A 16,883-nucleotide genomic window follows, 5' to 3' on the forward strand; every position below is an offset into this window, starting at 1 on the left:
TTTGATGGTTTAAGAACATAATAGCCTGCAAGACCATGGTAAAATGGCTAGTGTAAGTGCCCCATTAGATGTGTTCTGTCGTATGTGTGTGTGAGTCAAGTGCATGAGCTTTGTCTGCTTTCCCCTGCTTTTTCTTTCACTGTTTAATGTAAATCATTTTTTTTTATATATATAATTTGCCAACAAAGTTGGCTGTGGGGCCAAGTTTAATGGGGAGTACTTAAGCAAAAAAGGACAAGCTTAAAGAAGACTATTAGACCCTCAGACATTCTCATTTTCATCTTACCAAGGCGTCCATTATTCTGTGCATTTAGTGTCCTGCTCATTAAAGATTACACCTTTTACCTCCCATGGAGTTTTTAATAGATAAAAAGATGAAAAGTTTTAACGGCTGCTTCAGTTACCATGTGTTACTTTTCGGTGTCTACCGGGTACCCGGATATGCTTTATACTTGGATGATATTGTCCACTGTACAATCTTATTATTATTATTATTATTATTATTATTATTTTATTTATTTATTTTGTGGCTCCTTGTCTCTCGGAACTCTTGTGATTGATGCCTTGCATGTATTTGGCCTTCATTTTTCAGTCCTAGATATTTTCTACAGTATTTATTTTTTTCTGTAGCAAACCCATACGGTTATGCCCCGTACATGCGATCGGATTTTCCATCAAAGAATGTTGGATGTGAGCTTGTTGGCGGAAAGTCTGACCTTGTGTGTGTGTGTGTGTGTGTGTGTGCTCCATCGAACATTTATCAGACTTTCTGCCAACAAATGTTGGCTAGCAGGTTCTCAAACTTAACGCTAACAAAGGTTTGTCGGACTTTCCGATTGTGTGTACACAAGCCCATCGGACAAAAGTACACGCATGCTCGGAATCGAGTACGAGCCAAAGATATAACTAGCGTTCGTAATGGAGATATCACATACGTCCCTGCATTCCTAATTGTTGACCAACATTTGTGCGACCGCGTGTATGCAAGACAAGTTGGACCCAACATTCTAAGAATAAAAGTTTTGTTCAGCCAACAGTTTTGTTGTCTGAAAGTCCGATCGTGTGTAGGGGGCATTAGCGTTCACAGAAAATATACATCGGTTACTTTGACTAAAGATTAGTACACACTATTTGTTTTTTCATTCAACCCAGCAGGCTGAACAAAAACAAAAAAACGGAAGCACTCTGGAGGAGATCCTGTACTGACAAGCTAATGTTGGTACAGTGATCTCCCCAGCTGAGCTATTGGCTGAGAGCTGATTGGATACTGATGGTCAGTCATTTTTTGGCCATGCCTGTTTGACAGAAGCTGGACCAGCTGCTGTACACACGGGGCCGAATGTTGGACAATTTCTGTTGAGCCAGCTGATATCGCCCGATTTTTTTTTCAACCCTTTTTTGGCCCTCCAGCTTGAAGTTGTTCATGACTAAGGAAGCTCTTAAATTGTCCATGACTAGTAACGTTCCTAATCGGCTCTTGCTTCTGGTGGGTAACTCGGGGCTCTTATGTGCCTGCACCACCCCATATTTAAAGGAGATGTTGTGGAGATGGCAAAATGCTAGTGGGCCACAGGTTGATGCTCTTGAGTGGTATATTTTCTAGTTTACCACACTGGACAAATGGAGGAGATTACATTATTTTTTTTGTAATGCATGTTAAATTCAACAGTTGACTTGCCTGTAATATTGCAATTTAGTTGGGTAAGGGCAACAATGCCTCTTTAAAATACATATATTATAATTGTTATCCTGTATAACCTACACAGTATGTTTCCAGGAGACCTAGTTTGCATACGAGTTCTCTGAGTGAATCAAGCATTTCATCTATCGGTGTATTTTTGAGTTTATGGCAGTTTCCATGAATGAAAATTGTAGAAACCAACCTTTTTTTTTTTTTTTTTTACTAGATTTTTAAACTTAAAACGTGGAATGCAGTTTAGTTCTTTCCTGTAGTATTATGCTAAAAAAAAAACAAAAAAAACTGGCAGTTGTTGCAATAATCCAGAGTAAGTTTCTTGGCTTTATTCAGCATAAAGGGTTAGTCCACCTAAAAGTGATTTATACTGCATTTTATTCAGGGTGATTTGATGAGCCCTTGAATTTCTATAGCTACCATCCATAATATAAGCTATATACACAAACCAACAGGGGGGGTGATGACCACAGGAGGCCTGATTGGATTTATACTCGCTTATTGTTTACTGACCTGTAAGTGTGACAACCCTAAAAATGTTCCTATTGCTTTGGACCCCATACACAGCATTAGATTTTCTGCAGCTTTTGTTCTTCAGATTGACCAAAATCCAATGCTGTGTATGAGGTCTTAGTTATAATAGTCACCAGGGAAAATGGGAGGGGTGGTTTTCAGTGGGGTCAGACTTGGCGAGGACCTAGCCCTTTGTTCTATCCAAATAAATATTTGCCTTTTCATATGTTTTGGTGGATGCGGGAGAGTTGCATTTTCAGATTGGAATGAAGCGTCCAGCATAAAACAACATTTTGACACACATACCCTGTTTTAGTGGGTACTTGGTGATGGATGGATATATTGAAACTACATTTTACCATTTGTTATGTACAGCATAGCCTTCATGGTCTAGCAGCTAAAAGGAACATTGGGGATTATTTACGAGAGGCAAATCCACTTTGCACTACAAGTGCAAAGTGCTCTTGAAATTAAACTGCAGTCGCTGTAAATCTGAAGGGTAGATCTGAAATGAGGGCAAGCTCTGCTGATATCTCTTATATTCCACGACGGACACAGCTCCTCTTAGCCATCGGGTTGTTTGCCCTATTACTAGGAGGTACTAGGCATTAGTTGTAATACAACACTCATAACACTTAGTTCCGCCCAGGGGGCAGTCCCTTGGGCAACAACCCTCCACCCTGCCATGCAGCCATCAGTTTTATTTTGCCTAGTGAAGAAGGACATAGGAACCCTGCGGGCCCATCGGTCCGTGCTTTTTTTCCTTTTATGCAGAAGTGTGACTTTTTGCGCAAGATGGATGATCCTGTGATCTACTATCAACAGCCGGCTAGGTGACATGCTGGATACCCTTATCCTTGTAGTCTCCCTAGTCCGGCTATCGAGCGTGTGCAGGCCGCAGCTATGCGCTCGGCAGGCCACGACGAAACCTCGGCTCCAGAGGTGGTTGGTGAGCTTTTATGCTCCGGGGCATACATATGATCGGGCTACTGATGTCTGCGTCACAGTATGCTGGGCCAGCAGCCACCCTGTACTGATCAGTGAGTGGGTCTGTGATGGAATGTCTCCCAGCTCTTCAGGACTGGTAAGTGCAGCTCTCCCTGCCTCGGCTGGGCTGAGCAGCTGGGCGTTCCCTGGGAGATCGATTCGGGGGTCCCTCACCTCCCTCTCTTCTATCCCCCGTCCCTATTTTCCATCCCCCCTTTCTCTGGGGGGATGCTGCATGTGGCTGCTTGTGTGTGTGTGTGTGTGTGTGTGTTTATACAGGGGCTCTCACCTGGGTTGGGGGGGCTGTGCTGACTGTGTCCTGGGTCTAAATGCCCCTGGAAGGTGTCTGTGGTTTTGCTGATGTTTGGTACAGCGCTGTGTTCACTGTCATCGTTTTCTCCCTGTACCTCATGGAGCTGCTTGGTGGCCATTTTAGGTGTGGGCAAGGGCAGCATGCTTTCCTGGGCTTCAGCGGCCATTTTCCTAGGGATCTCCTATTCAGGACACAGGCCGCCATTTTCTGGAAGCCTGAACACGTTTTTTAGTGTTCTCTAGCAGCAGCATGTGCTCATGTTTTATGTCTTTGTGCTGGGCGGCCATTTTATTGAAGCCTGAGCACATTTCAGAGCGGTTTGGCTCTATTTGCAGCAGCTGCCACCGACACGGCTTTTGTTTCCTCTGCACCTGGGAGCCCACAGGGACTACAGGCACTGCTTGTTGGATAGGGCAGAACTCCTCAGGGTGGTGAGTCCAGCGGGAAAGAGCCCCTCAGCCAGCGGCAGCTAGGAGGGTGGGACTGTCACTGTCCTAAGTCCCCTTCAGGTGGCAGACAGGGTAGGGTCAGCATGGCTTCAGAAGCTGGTGTTTCTTCCCCTGAAATCCAGGCAATTGCACCCGGGTCACCTGCAGACTGCGCAGTGCCCATGGACACCCTGACAGCGGTCCTCAATTAGTTCGTTGCCCAGATGGAGGCGGTGCGTGGGAAGAGAGGTGCACTAAAGCGGCCCCTGCCCCCCACCCCCCTTCCTCTGGGGAGAGCTCTGACGCAGACCCGGGTCCTGCTTAGGCTGGTGACCCCTGCTCTTTCTTGACAGGGGACACTGGCCAGGACCGTTCGGACAGTGAGTCCCCGTCCGGGTCTGTGCACGACAAAGCGCTTGTTGGACCACTTTTTACAGCTGTGCATGCTACCCTGAAGATTCAGGAGCCAGCAGATCCCTCTGCTGATGTACCGGTCCCTTCTGAGTCCCGCAAGCCAGCACGTTCACCAAAGGTGTTCCCGTATCTGACTTATTTTGACAAGTTCGTTTACAAGGAATGGGGTCGCCCACAACGGACCTTTTTCGATCCCCAAATACATGGAGGTGCGTTACCCCTTTGAGGAGAGCCTTCTCAAAAAAAATGGTCGGCTCCTCCAGTATCCGGGTTAAACAAAGAAAGTAACCACTATCCCGGTTGAGGGGACTCCTGCTTTCAAGGATCCCACGGACAGGAAGGACGAGGCAGTGGCTCGTTCCTTGTTTACTGTTGAGGTCAGCTGTGCGACCAGTACTGGCATCTGAGTGGGCAAAACTTTTGCGCAGCGAACTGGGAGAGCAACAGGCTTCTGTCTGTGTGGAACTAGCAGACCAACTAGTGCAAGGCCTTAAGTACGTCTGTGACGCAGCCCTGGATACTCTCCCTCTGTTATCCAGGGCTTCATTGTCAGCTGTGGTGCTGAGGCGCCTGATTTGGCTAAAATGCTGGTCTGTTGACCAGGCACCCAAAAAAGTCATGACAGATATTCCCTTCCTTGGCGACCAGCTCTTTGGAGCCTCCTTGGATGACATTATTAAAAATGCCACCGGTGGTAAGAGTACCCTACTCTCATGGGCCAGGAAGGCTAGGGAGCCACGTGTAGGCAAGGCCCTTCTTCTTCTCCTTCTCCTTCTCCTTCTCCTTCTCCTTCTCCTTCTCCTTCTCCTTCTCCTTCTCCTTCTCCTCCTCCTCCTCCTCCTCCTCCTCCTCCTCCTACTCCTCCTCTCACAAACAACTCTTTCGTCCACCCGGAGCTTTGACAAAACGTCCCCAGCCCGACAGGACGGCCACAGACAGTCAAAAACGCCCCTGGAGCCGCAAGCCTGCGAAAAAAAGTGCTGCCGCATGAAGGTTTGCCCCCACCCATGTCTCGGGGGTGGGCGTCGTCTTCGGGAGTTTGCAGCCTGGTGGTCCTCTCGGTTATCCGACCAATGGGTCTGCGATCTGGTTTCCATAGGCTACAAGATAGTTTCTCTCTTGCCAGCCAAACAGATTCTTCCCCTCCAGCATAGTATCCCCAGCTCGCCGGGAAGCCCTCTTGGGGGGGCAGTAAGGGTCCTGCTGAATCGTGGGGTGGTTGTACCGGTTCCGGAATCGGAACGCTTCCAGGGATTCTACTCATCTGTTTGGGCGTACCCCTTCCTTCTTTGGAACTACAATCTTGGACCTAAAAGCCATCAATCACTTTGTAAAAGTGCAGAGGTTCAGAATGGAATCAGTTCGCTCAGTAGTCACTGCACTCCAAGAGGACTCCCTGGCGTCCTTAGACATCCAGGATGCATACCTGCACATACCCATATGCCTTTGGCATCAAAAGTTTCTGGGCTTTGCAGTCAGGTAAGCTCACTACCCCCCCCCCCCCCCCCCGAGTCTTTACCAAGGTATTGACTCCAGTTTTGCCATTGATGTGGCAACATGGGATTGTGTTAATGGGATACCTAGACTATCTCCTCCTGAGGGCATCTTCCGCCTCAGAATTGGAGGAGGATGTGGCGATCACCATGCAGACCCTGCAAGAATTTGGGTGGCTGTTGAACCTAAGGAAGTCTGTGATTGTACCGACCCAGCATCTGGAGTACCTAGGCTTGCTACTGGACTCCACGGAAGCGAGAGTTTTTCTCCCTTCAGACATCCTGCAGACTCTCAGTTCCGTGGTGAAACTACTTATGATCCACAAGTGGTCGTCGCTCCGCTTTTGCATGCGAGTCCTGGGTCTCATGGTAGCCTCCTTTCGAGGCAGTACCTTAGTTCCCTCAGTACCCAGTTCCACACCAGAGTCCTTCAGAAGGAGATTTTGACAAAATGGGACAAGTCTCAGTTGTCCCTGGATCGTCCGATCCAGGTGAGTCAGTTAGACTCACTGATCTGGTGGTTGAGGTCCCCGGTGATTTCAGTCCGGGAAATCGTTCCTGCCTCCTGAAGTGAACAGTGATCACAACAGACGCCAGCCTATCTGGCTGGGGTGGATTGATGGGGGGGGGGGGGGGGGTTCAGTCGGCTCAGGGCCTCTGTTCGACAGAAGAATCCAAGTTGCCAATCAATCTGCTTGAGTTGAGAGCGATCAGGCTATGCCTCTCCACTTGGTCGCTGAGGATTCAGGGGCATCCGATCAGGATCCAGTCAGACAACGCCACAGCTGTGGCATATGTTAATCGCCAAGGGGGAATAAGAAGCTCAGCCGCTGCACGGAAGGTCGCTCACATACTTCGGTGGGCAGAGCAACACATACCGGCCCTGTCGGCCATTTACATCCCGGGAGTGGGGAACTGGCAGGCGGACGATCTGAGTCGACAGATGCTGGACCCAGGAGAATGGGCATTGCATCTGGAGATATTCGGGCTACTGTGTCTGAAGTGGGGCACACCAGATGTAGATCTTCTGGCCTCCCGTCTCAATCGGAAGGTGCCAAGATTGTGTCTAGGACAAGAGATCCATGGGCAGACACACTGGTTGCTCCATTGAATCGGTACCAGCTGATCTACGCCTTTCCTCCACTGAAACTGTTACCACGTCTGCTTCGCAGAGTGGAAGCCGAGGGGGATCCCAGTAATACTGGTTGCCCCAGATTGGCCTCCGCGTCCTCGGTACGCAGACCTAGTGCGTCTGGTGGCAGACGCTCTCTGGCGACTGCTGTTGCGAGAGGACCTTCTGTCTCAAGGTCCGATTCTCCATCCTGCTTTACCATTGCTGGCTTTTAACGGCATGGCTATTGAGAGCCAGGTGTTGAGGAACCGGGGTCGTTCTGACTCAGTGATCCCGACTATATTGAGAGCACAAATCTTCCCCGGAAGATATACCATTGTACCTGGAAGGCCTACATCTCCATGTGTGAGGAGAAAGGATGGCATGTGCGCTCCTTTTCTATAGCCAGGATCCTGCTGTTTGTTCAGCATGGAGTGGACCAAAAATTGACGTTAAGGGGCAGGTTCCAGCCTTAGCTGACTTTTTTTAGCGACCCCTGGCGTCTCACTCATTAGTGAGTACCTTTTTGTTCAGGGGGTGCGACATGTAGTCCCTCGGGTGCGTCCACCGTTGCCTCCATGGGATTTGAACCTGGTGTTATAGGCGCTTCAAAAACCGCCGTTTGAAAATATCAGGGAGACTCCCTTGCTGACTCTTTCCCAGAAAGTGGTCTTTCTAGTGGCCATCACATCAGCCAGGAGGGTTTCGGAACTGGCGGCCTTGTCTTGCAAGTCACCCTTTTGGCTAAGACAAGTGTAGTATCTGTTCTCAGTTGCCAGGAGGTGGCGTTTGCTTCCGTCCCTGCTCTACGGCAAGGTGGATCAGGGGTGGCGGTTGCTATGCAAAACCTGCTGGCGTAAAGGTGACCTGGAGCGGTTCGTAGCCAAAAGGGAAGCCTTCTGATGGGGATGGAGAACCACTGGGTCAGTGCTGAAGGGTCGGGTCCCTGGCCTGGATTGTGGCAGCTCTAGCTCCAGTCAGTTTTTCGGAGGGAACATTGGCCCCTCTTTTGTGGATGGGGAGGAGCGGTTAGTACTGCCCAAATGTAATTGGGTAGTAGTGATGGGAGCGAGGGTAGGGCCTGATGGTAAAGGGCTCTCGCTAAGCTCTCAGATCTTCATGCTTTTTCTGCCTGGGGTGGGGGCTTCTGTGGGTCAGGGTTGCTTTGAAAAGCCTGTGGTGATGTGCCCCTGAAGTGGCAGTTCAGGGGTGCCATACATTCACTGAGAAATCACTTTGATTTGTGGCACCATGGTCACTTAACCACAACACATGTTTTTCACACCTGCCTCTTGGGCCGGGCCTTCTGGCTAGGACCAGGGGAAGTTTTTATTCCTGGCCGAAGGGCTGGCCATTGTATTGCACAATGGTCACTTTTCACTCACTCACTCTCCCACTTCTTTCTCCCCACTTTCTTCTTTTATCCCTGTGTTTGCCCCCCCCCCCCCCCCCCCCCTTTTTTTTTTTTTTTTTTTTTTTTGTTTGGTTTTGTCAGTGTGATAAGTAGGGTGTCTGTCCTCGGGCCAACCCTGAAAGTCTTGGGAGGGGTCGGACATAGGCCTTTTGGCTTGTTTCGCCCTCTCTCAAGGGGTCTCCCTTCGAGGGAGCCTCAACCAAGTACTTGGGTGGGTCTGTTTCGGCAGACCTTCCAGAGAAAGGGGTCGTCTGGTCTCGGCCAGATGGACCAAGTATAGTACCTCAGGCTCCATAAGAGGACTAACACCCTGGGGGATCAGGGTAAGGTCCTTCCTTGTAGACAGTAGTACACCTGTTGCATGTTTTTGTGTTTCACTCTGTGTGTGCTTTTTTTTTTTTTTTTTTTTTTTTTTTTTGGGTGTGTTATGCACGCCACGTGCTTTTCAAAAAAAACAAGAACAAATTCCACAGTGCAGGATGCATCTTGACTAATCATGTCAGGTGCTGGAACATTAGTCATACAGAATCTGTGACCTAATTTGTGTAGCTGAAAATCCTCTTGTCTTTTTGTAGTCAAATACTGCTAATAGTCTTGGTTTATGGTTTTGCTCTTGCTTTTCAAGCAGTGGCCCTCAATGCAGGTGCATTTATTTCTGGAAGGTATCCACAATAATTGCTTCCGTTTTGGTTCTAATAACTTCCATTTGTTGTATTGTTGGATAGCTGCTTAAAAATGGTAAAACAGATTTTAGATGTGTGTACGGCCTTGTATTTGCGGCTGTTAGCACATTGTTCATATTTACTAACTTTTGAATAATGTCCGTTTTTTTTTTATTTTATTTTTTATTTTTTTTTATTTTTTTGCATGAATATATTGGTCTAGCTTGCAAAATGTTCTCTGGACAGGGTGGAGATCTTGATGTCACTACTCCACCTTGTCCATTCAGAGAATGCTTTGCATTTATTGAGAAAATGCATCGGTGCTCTACTACAGTGATTTCCACCTGCTTGCTTACTTTGGTCAACTCTGGACCAATGTACCAGTGCAAAATAAGAAACTACAGGTGCAATCCCTATTGAGAAAACTTCAAAACAATCTTATAATGTGGTGTCATATTGGCCGATTTACAGCCGATGGACCCACATATTGAAGATCTAAGCACCAAATCATTATAAAAATAAAGATCGAAATCCGTGTTTAACCCTTTGGGTTGCAAAGTGTCTAAGCGATTTTATCCAATATACCTCTTTTCCTCAATTGTTTGTAATGCTCTATTACCTCCTCATCTGTTATTTGGAATACCATCAATCACCATGTATCTCGATTGTGAAACCATATGACTCATTTTTATCCCTTATGGAATATTTATGCCTGGCAATTCTATCTTTGACTTTGTGTAGTTTCTCCTACATAAACTAATCCACATGAAAATTATCTATCATTAACATTTTATTTAAATTTTTTTTTATTGTATGCCGATTGGCATGTGAAATGATCTTTTATAGAGATATTATATCCTTTATATGGATGATTAAAGGTTTTCCCTTTGATCATACTCGTAAATTGTATGCACGATAGGCATGGAAATGAGCCAAAATTGGGGGGGCTCAAAAATGTAACCTGAGAAGTGGGTATATTAAATTGGTCTGATTTGACCAATCGATTGTATATGGTCCTACCCTTACGATACGACGGTAAAGGAGGAAATCGGAATTCAGCGACAGCAGGATAATTTTTGTTTAATATTGACCAATGTTTGTTTTTTTTTGTTTTTTTTAAATGATATTAACTTTATTAGAAAAAGGGATGAAACAGATTTGAAAGGAAGCCAAATGTATATAGATTGAATGTGGACGTAATGAGATACAAAGTGTTTACCATACGTAATGATTCCAGCTGAGTTGAATTAATTGATTAGTAGCACTTTTTAGCTATGTCTTTATATACAGAGTTTGTTATACTACGAGTTGTAGGTATGTGGTTGTGAGGAAGGGCGATATCATTGTTAGGCCGGGTTCACACCGCTGCGATGCGGGAACGCCACGAATCCGCGGCGTTTTCCCGCATCGCATTACTCCCGCCGGCAGTTCACACTGCCCTATGCGGACGGTTGGGAGTGTCAATGATATGTTAATGACACCCCCAGATCCGTCCGCATATCGCAGTGCGATCTGCCGACTCGCACAGGAATCGGATCGCATGGTGTGAACCCCCATGCGATCCGATTCTGTTGCGGACCAAAAAAAGGGTCCCGTGCGAGTTTGCTGCGGGAGCGATGCGAATTCAGCCATACTATCTGTATGGCTGAACACGCATCGCTACGGAGATCGGATGTGATTTGCGGTGCGAATCACATCCGGATCTCCCCCCGCAGCAGTGTGAACCCAGCCTTAGCCCAAAACGTTACCTGAAGTATTGTAATCATATTTTATTTGTAAAAAAAAAAAAAAAACCTTTGTTGGTTGTGCAGCAATCCCTGTTTGTTTTTTTTGTTTTTTTTATATTTAGTCCCTGGGAAGGACTAGATTGCTGGCACACTTTTTTGAGTGACCGTCAGTGCATCTCACCTGTAGAATTATGAATATGTGTGTGTGTGTGTGTGTGTGTGTGTGTGTGTGTGTGTGTGTGGTTTGTGATAAAGATTTTTATACATATGCAAAGTGGTTGGAGGGAAGCTTCAGAATGGCAAAGATGGTTTTTATTACAAATTATGTGAGCAGACTGCAGTTCCTCTTTAAGTTGAGTTTGTATGCAAGTTGGAACAGGTATATTTGTAAGGTGTAAACTCCAGCCTAAAAAAATTGTAATGGCATAGGGAAGGGGTTATTTTGGTTGTTGTAGAACCCAGGATTGGTGATAAAGCTTCAGTGTAGACACTTTTTTTATTTTTTTTATTTTTATTTTTTCCCCCATGAGAACTTACAGGAGTAATTTTTCCTAGGGGTAGATCTCCTCTTCTCACTTCCTGTTGTCTCCCTCCAAGTATGAGTCAATGGTATATTGGATGTATATAGCTCTGGGACTGCCTGTATATGAAAGGTACACAGCTGGTAGAGTTTGTCTACTCTGGAGCAGCTCTTCTGTTACCTGGTACCCTGATTTACATATCATTACGCCTTCAGCCTGCAAAGCAGCATCGTCAAGGTGGGGTGCAGAATGTGGCATGTGCTGGCAGCATGCAGACTGGGTTTGTGTTCTACTCCGCTCCACCTTCTGTAGCCCCCACTGCTTAGGTAATCTTAATCCTGCACAAGAAAAGCTGCATTGTTGGATCTGTTTATCCATTGAAGAATACCCTGACCTTCACTGAAAACTAAGGAAAGCATTTGATACACCTGTATGATGATTATGTTGCATATCTCTATCAGAGAGGCAAGTCGTATGTATTTTTATTGTAAAGTTCAATTGAGACTTGTGGGCTGTAGGTCTGAATTGAGAAATGAACCATGTTGTGTTCACCGCATTGGAAGCTTCAAATAGTAGAAAGACCTTCAGGGAGGAGCTTAGGAAAGGGAGAAAAATCTAGCAAGAGCAGGAGGGAGAGGCCAAATTTAGGTTATGATTACAGGCAGACTTTAAAAGGAAAAACATTTTAAGGGCCATCACTGGAGTCTTGGTTTTTGAAGGCGTAAGTTTCAGGGCTGTCCATCGTTTTTATATACATACACACAGGGCAAGGACACCTGATATGCCCTTATCTTTTATGAGTCAGTAGCTAAGGGTATGTCCACTTTTGTGGGAAGAAAATTGGCCTATAAATAATTGAATATATCGTATACAATTGCAACACAAGTCATATTGTAACTGAAAAAAGGTAAATTTTTCAATAACATTCAATCTACAGAGCTGTGATTTTTCTGTAAAATGCAACGAAAGATGGCTACCTGGAGGCATTCAGTACTTGGGTACCCCCAGATATGTCATTTCCTGCTTGTGTGATTGGCTCACTGATTTATTTATTTTTCCCAGAAGTCTGCACTAAGATACAAGTCTGATTTTGAGCACCCCCTGCAAAAAAAAAAATTTAATTTTTGGTGAGATGCACACAAAGGGATGCAGACCCTGCAACTTAAAGCCCCGCGTGTGCAGCAGCTGATTAATTAATTTTAAAACCACTCCCTTTTAGAGTCACTTTTCATATGGGCACAGACAAACTTCCAGCTATATTCCTTCAGAATAACAAATGGTAGGAATCGAACACATTTTGACAAAATCCCTGCAACATACGTAATCAACAAAAGTGGAGAGTTGCTCCTCTAAGCAAGTATATAAATGACCATACCAGAACTTTGACCTTCAAGAACGGGTCGGCAGTGACGGCTCCCATATTTTTCTTGTATGTTGTGTAAGGCTGATCTGTCCTATTGGTGTAGATATTGTATAGAGGTACAATTGGCTACATTTTAATCCAGATGAGTGTGGCTAACTTTAAATTTCTAAAAAAAAACACACTCCTTTATCCAAACGCATGGCTTTTATATACCCAAGTGAAATATTTAGTACCATTTTATTTTAAAATGTGCACTGCTGCAAACACCCGTTGGAATCATTATATGGAAACGGTAGTTGGTTCCTTTTCAATGTAAACCCTTTAAACTTTTAAGTCCACAGATCCAGATTATCCTCATTTTCTAGATCCCAGTCTTCTTGTAAAATCCTTTGCGTCTTACCTATAATGCCTGTAATGGCAGACTTAAATTCTTAATTGCTGCTTTTACCAGCTTTGATATGTAAAATTGCTGTCTTCTCATAGACGAAAAATGCAAGCACACGAGGATCTTCTGTTCAGCTAATGCTGTCAATTTTTAAGGTCTCCTCCAAAGACTGTTTCACAATGCATAATTAGGATTTTTATCAGACCAGGAATTCTCATTTTGAAATGGCAAAGGGTTATGGATGGAAGGATTGATTGATGTAATTTCTAACAGTAGCTCGTTAGAAATAATACTCTCTCCCAACATACAGGTGCTGATGAAGCGTTATGCCCCAAGTTGTGTTCTTTAACATAGTCTCCTTACGTTTGAATGTTGGTGTGGCATTAGCTCAAAATCAAGCCTTTTTTAAAAAAAGCAACATTTTATATAATGGTGGTTGAGCTTTCAAAAAGGCATCTCTATAAAAGTTCTATCTCTGATGTTGGATTTGTTGGTCCATATTTAAAACATCGGTTTGTGCACAAGGTGTGTGTGTGTAATTCAGGCCACATCATTTTTATTCTATTTTGAACTTTTCAGAGTAATTCTGCAGTCCAGTGTGCAAAACCCCAGATCAGGTTTAACTGGCAGTTCATCCTATACAAAAAGAACCACCAGGTCTTCTGCAGGGAGCAGCACATTGAGAGGGTAAGCTTGTACTTCCCATCCTAGCATGTCAATGGTCTTGGTCTTAAGAGGCTTTATTTGTGGAGACCTGGTTTGAGCATTGTTTCTAGCCATTTAAAAAGGGAGGGGGGGGGGGAGAAACACCTCCATAGATTTATAATGCACACTTCAGTTTTACCTTGAGCCTCATAATGGGCAGCTATAAGAACAAGCAACTCTCAGATAAGTTTTCACTTTGCTTAGATACGGTCTACTTAATATAGTCAACTTCCAGCACTTGCTGTCTCTAGATGACTCTAAGGTTTATAGACGATACACAGGTTACTTTGATGTTACATTAATCTCTTGTAGTGTTTAAAGTACAGAACCCAAATTTGTATAGTTTTACACCTACAAAGAAATGTTCTTCCTACGTAAACTTGTAGTAAGAGCTTCAAAGAAAGCTGATTACATATATCTAGGTTCCTGTACTTCTCTTTGAAAAGCATTCAGGTGGGTTTTTGTTTCATCTGGAAGTTAATAAATGGTGGTTTTCTTTACAATATAGCCCTTCTAAACCATAGACCAAACCAACATTGGTTCTTGAGCAGCTTATAATCGAAATTTTTCTAAAAAAAACACAAACAAAAAAAACGTTCCTGTGTTTTAGGAAACCATATAAAAACTGCAGTATGCATTATGTTAGGGCTTTCAAGTTGCACTCCAGGCAAACTGCTAATGGTCAAAGGATTTGAATTTTTTTCCATTCAATCGTGAAATTTACAAAGCAAATCTAGGTGGATAATGCAACCTTTTCTGCTTCATGACTGGAAGAGATACAGTTTCCTCTTCCCACCACCCAACCTTCTGATTGGACAGTAAAAGAGCAGCAGGCCGATGAGGTCATCGCTCTACATGCACTTTGCTTCTCTTATTATCATGTTCCTTGTCGGTGCCTTTTGCTTGCAGTACAGCTAATGGGCTCCCGGTCCTGCCTGTCCCTCTTCAGTCTCAGTGCTGCTGTATAGGTGATTGCAAGAGATCTATCAAGTCAAATTCATGTGTTTTCATTTGCCTGGCATTCAACTTCAAATATTCAGTGCCAATGTAGAACAGTCTAATTTATATGCATTTCAGTATAGTATGTTTCTGTGCTTTCAGCTAAAACACATTTTTTGGTATTTAACAGGGTCATAAAGCCATATTCTGCTTTGTGGGACTTACAACTCTAGAGCAGCCTAGGGCCTTGTATATACAATTCTCCTGGTTTTTATTTTGTTTGTTTTTTTGTTTTGTTTTTTGGGTCTCCAATCTTTTTAGAGTTATTTTTATTTATTAATTTTTTCTCCCCTTTTAGACGACATAAAATACTGTAGGTTTTTCACCTGTTTTGAAATGTTTCAACCATTAATGTTTGTGGATTAGTTTTACTATAGAATATTGCACTATGCATATTGTCCTTTTCCCTAATAGAACAGATCCTTTTGGCCTGTTTACTTAGAACATGTCAAATGGTGGCAGCAGCATAGAATAATTTATTTTGTGCGGTCAGTACTCTTCCACAACCTGGTTCTTTCAATTTTCTACTAGAACTACATGCTTTCTGAAATTTTATTAGTTGTGTTTATTTTAGTTTTAATGGATTTTTGTTTTTCTGTGCCTTTTTTACATCTGATATCCTCTATTAATCATTTACTCCCTCTTGAAATTTCTCATAACAAATGAGGCTTTCGCTTGTTTCATTACTTGTTACCATTCTTTCTACTTTCCCCACAGCGCAATTCCCGAGCGGAAGAAAAGGATTGCTTTGCACCAAATGCGCTTAATGAAATTATGGTACTTGCTGGGTTCTGCTGCTCTTTGCCTGCAATATGTGCTAGATCGGCTCTTATAGCCTTCTTAAATCTGCTTGTCTGTCTGTGCTGCTCTTAAACTAATACAGCAATATTTTTGATTGGAAACCAAGAAAATCATCAGTCTCTTGTTTTCTGCACCTATTTACTCAGAGTGTTGTTAGTGTGCCTCACAAGTGTGTTGCTTGGTTTTAGTTTGGTCTGTGCGTTTTTTTTTTTTTTTTTTTTTTTTTTTTTATATTTTCATTTTGTAATTTCACCAAACATTAGTTTTTCTGTATGTTTAATTATGTTGGATTCTAATTGGTTCTGATATTTTATTTTTAACAGCCACACTATTCCTCGTGCTCGGACAGTGCTGCGATAAGTGAGACAAGCTGGAGCTGAAGAAGGCCTTTTTAAAATGAAGGAAAATATCTTTGGAAGAAAACGGACTTCCCAAATTGTAGAAAACAGAACCTCAGTTTGCCTTTATTTACCCTCCATGTAAAGGATCCACTGTTATAAAGCCGCTTCCTCACCAGCAGCCAGAACTATCCCTATCACTAGCCTATTGCAGTCTGTGTCCAGTGCTTATTCCATCCTCCAACTGTTATGGCAGGCTCCAGCATGCAGTAGAGCACTGTCAGCCTATAGCATGTATATAGCGATGGCAATCATTTTTGGTGTATTTCAGTGGGACCCAGGAACCATGTTACCAGGTGTTCACCTACGTGCTCAAGGGATTTGACATCATACTACACATTCCATCATCCTTTCATTTATTTTTCCTTGTTTTAAAAGGAGACTCTTCACAATATATTGTGTGTGTATATACAGTATGTAACCCCGCTCATTTGAATGCTCATGATACCAAAGGATGTGTTGTGTTTTTTTTTTTTTTTCCCCCATTTTAAATGTGGAAAGTGGAACAATGCTGTTCTACAGAATGCAGTGACAACTGCTAAGGACCCTATGTAAGAACTGCATGTAACTGGAAGCCTTTCAGCTCAAGGTATTTCATTTGAGAAGTCGGGACTAATTCAGACTGACATTTTATCCACTGATTTTTTTATACAGTCTGAGAGAAAAAAAATATTCCATTTTTTTTTGTTTATTTGATAACTTTGTATGGAGTGATAACTTAAAAAAATCACATGTATGTTTTAACAAATTTTTAATGTGCATTTTCTTTCTTTTAATGAAGTATCTTCAAGATTGTGATGCACGGTGTAACTAGTGCATATGCAAATCAAGTGCAACCACCCATAGTTCCACTTTACAATAACTAAGAAAGGCCACTATAGTGATTGAAACTTTGTGACCATGGCCGTATTCTTGACACTTAAGGCCAGGATCCTCATCCCCCCCCCCCCCCCCTT

At 43.8% G+C, this 16,883-nt stretch overlaps 1 protein-coding gene across 1 annotated transcript in view; it reads left to right on the forward strand.

The window, feature by feature from the left end:
- CDC14B (cell division cycle 14B) overlaps positions 1–16,675 on the forward strand; it is a 151,767-nt gene extending 135,092 nt beyond the window's left edge. Inside the window, 3 exon segments of the mRNA XM_077474796.1 lie at positions 13,604–13,711; positions 15,446–15,505; positions 15,853–16,675. Coding sequence (XP_077330922.1) covers positions 13,604–13,711; positions 15,446–15,505; positions 15,853–15,889 — 205 coding nt within the window. The 3' untranslated portion in view covers positions 15,890–16,675.
- The last annotated feature ends 208 nt before the right edge of the window (positions 16,676–16,883 follow it).

The sequence above is a fragment of the Lithobates pipiens genome, unplaced genomic scaffold, assembly GCF_037356315.1.
Source record: "Lithobates pipiens isolate NorthernLeopardFrog02 unplaced genomic scaffold, aLitPip1_a1.2 Scaffold_13, whole genome shotgun sequence".
Classification (NCBI taxonomy): domain Eukaryota; kingdom Metazoa; phylum Chordata; class Amphibia; order Anura; family Ranidae; genus Lithobates; species Lithobates pipiens.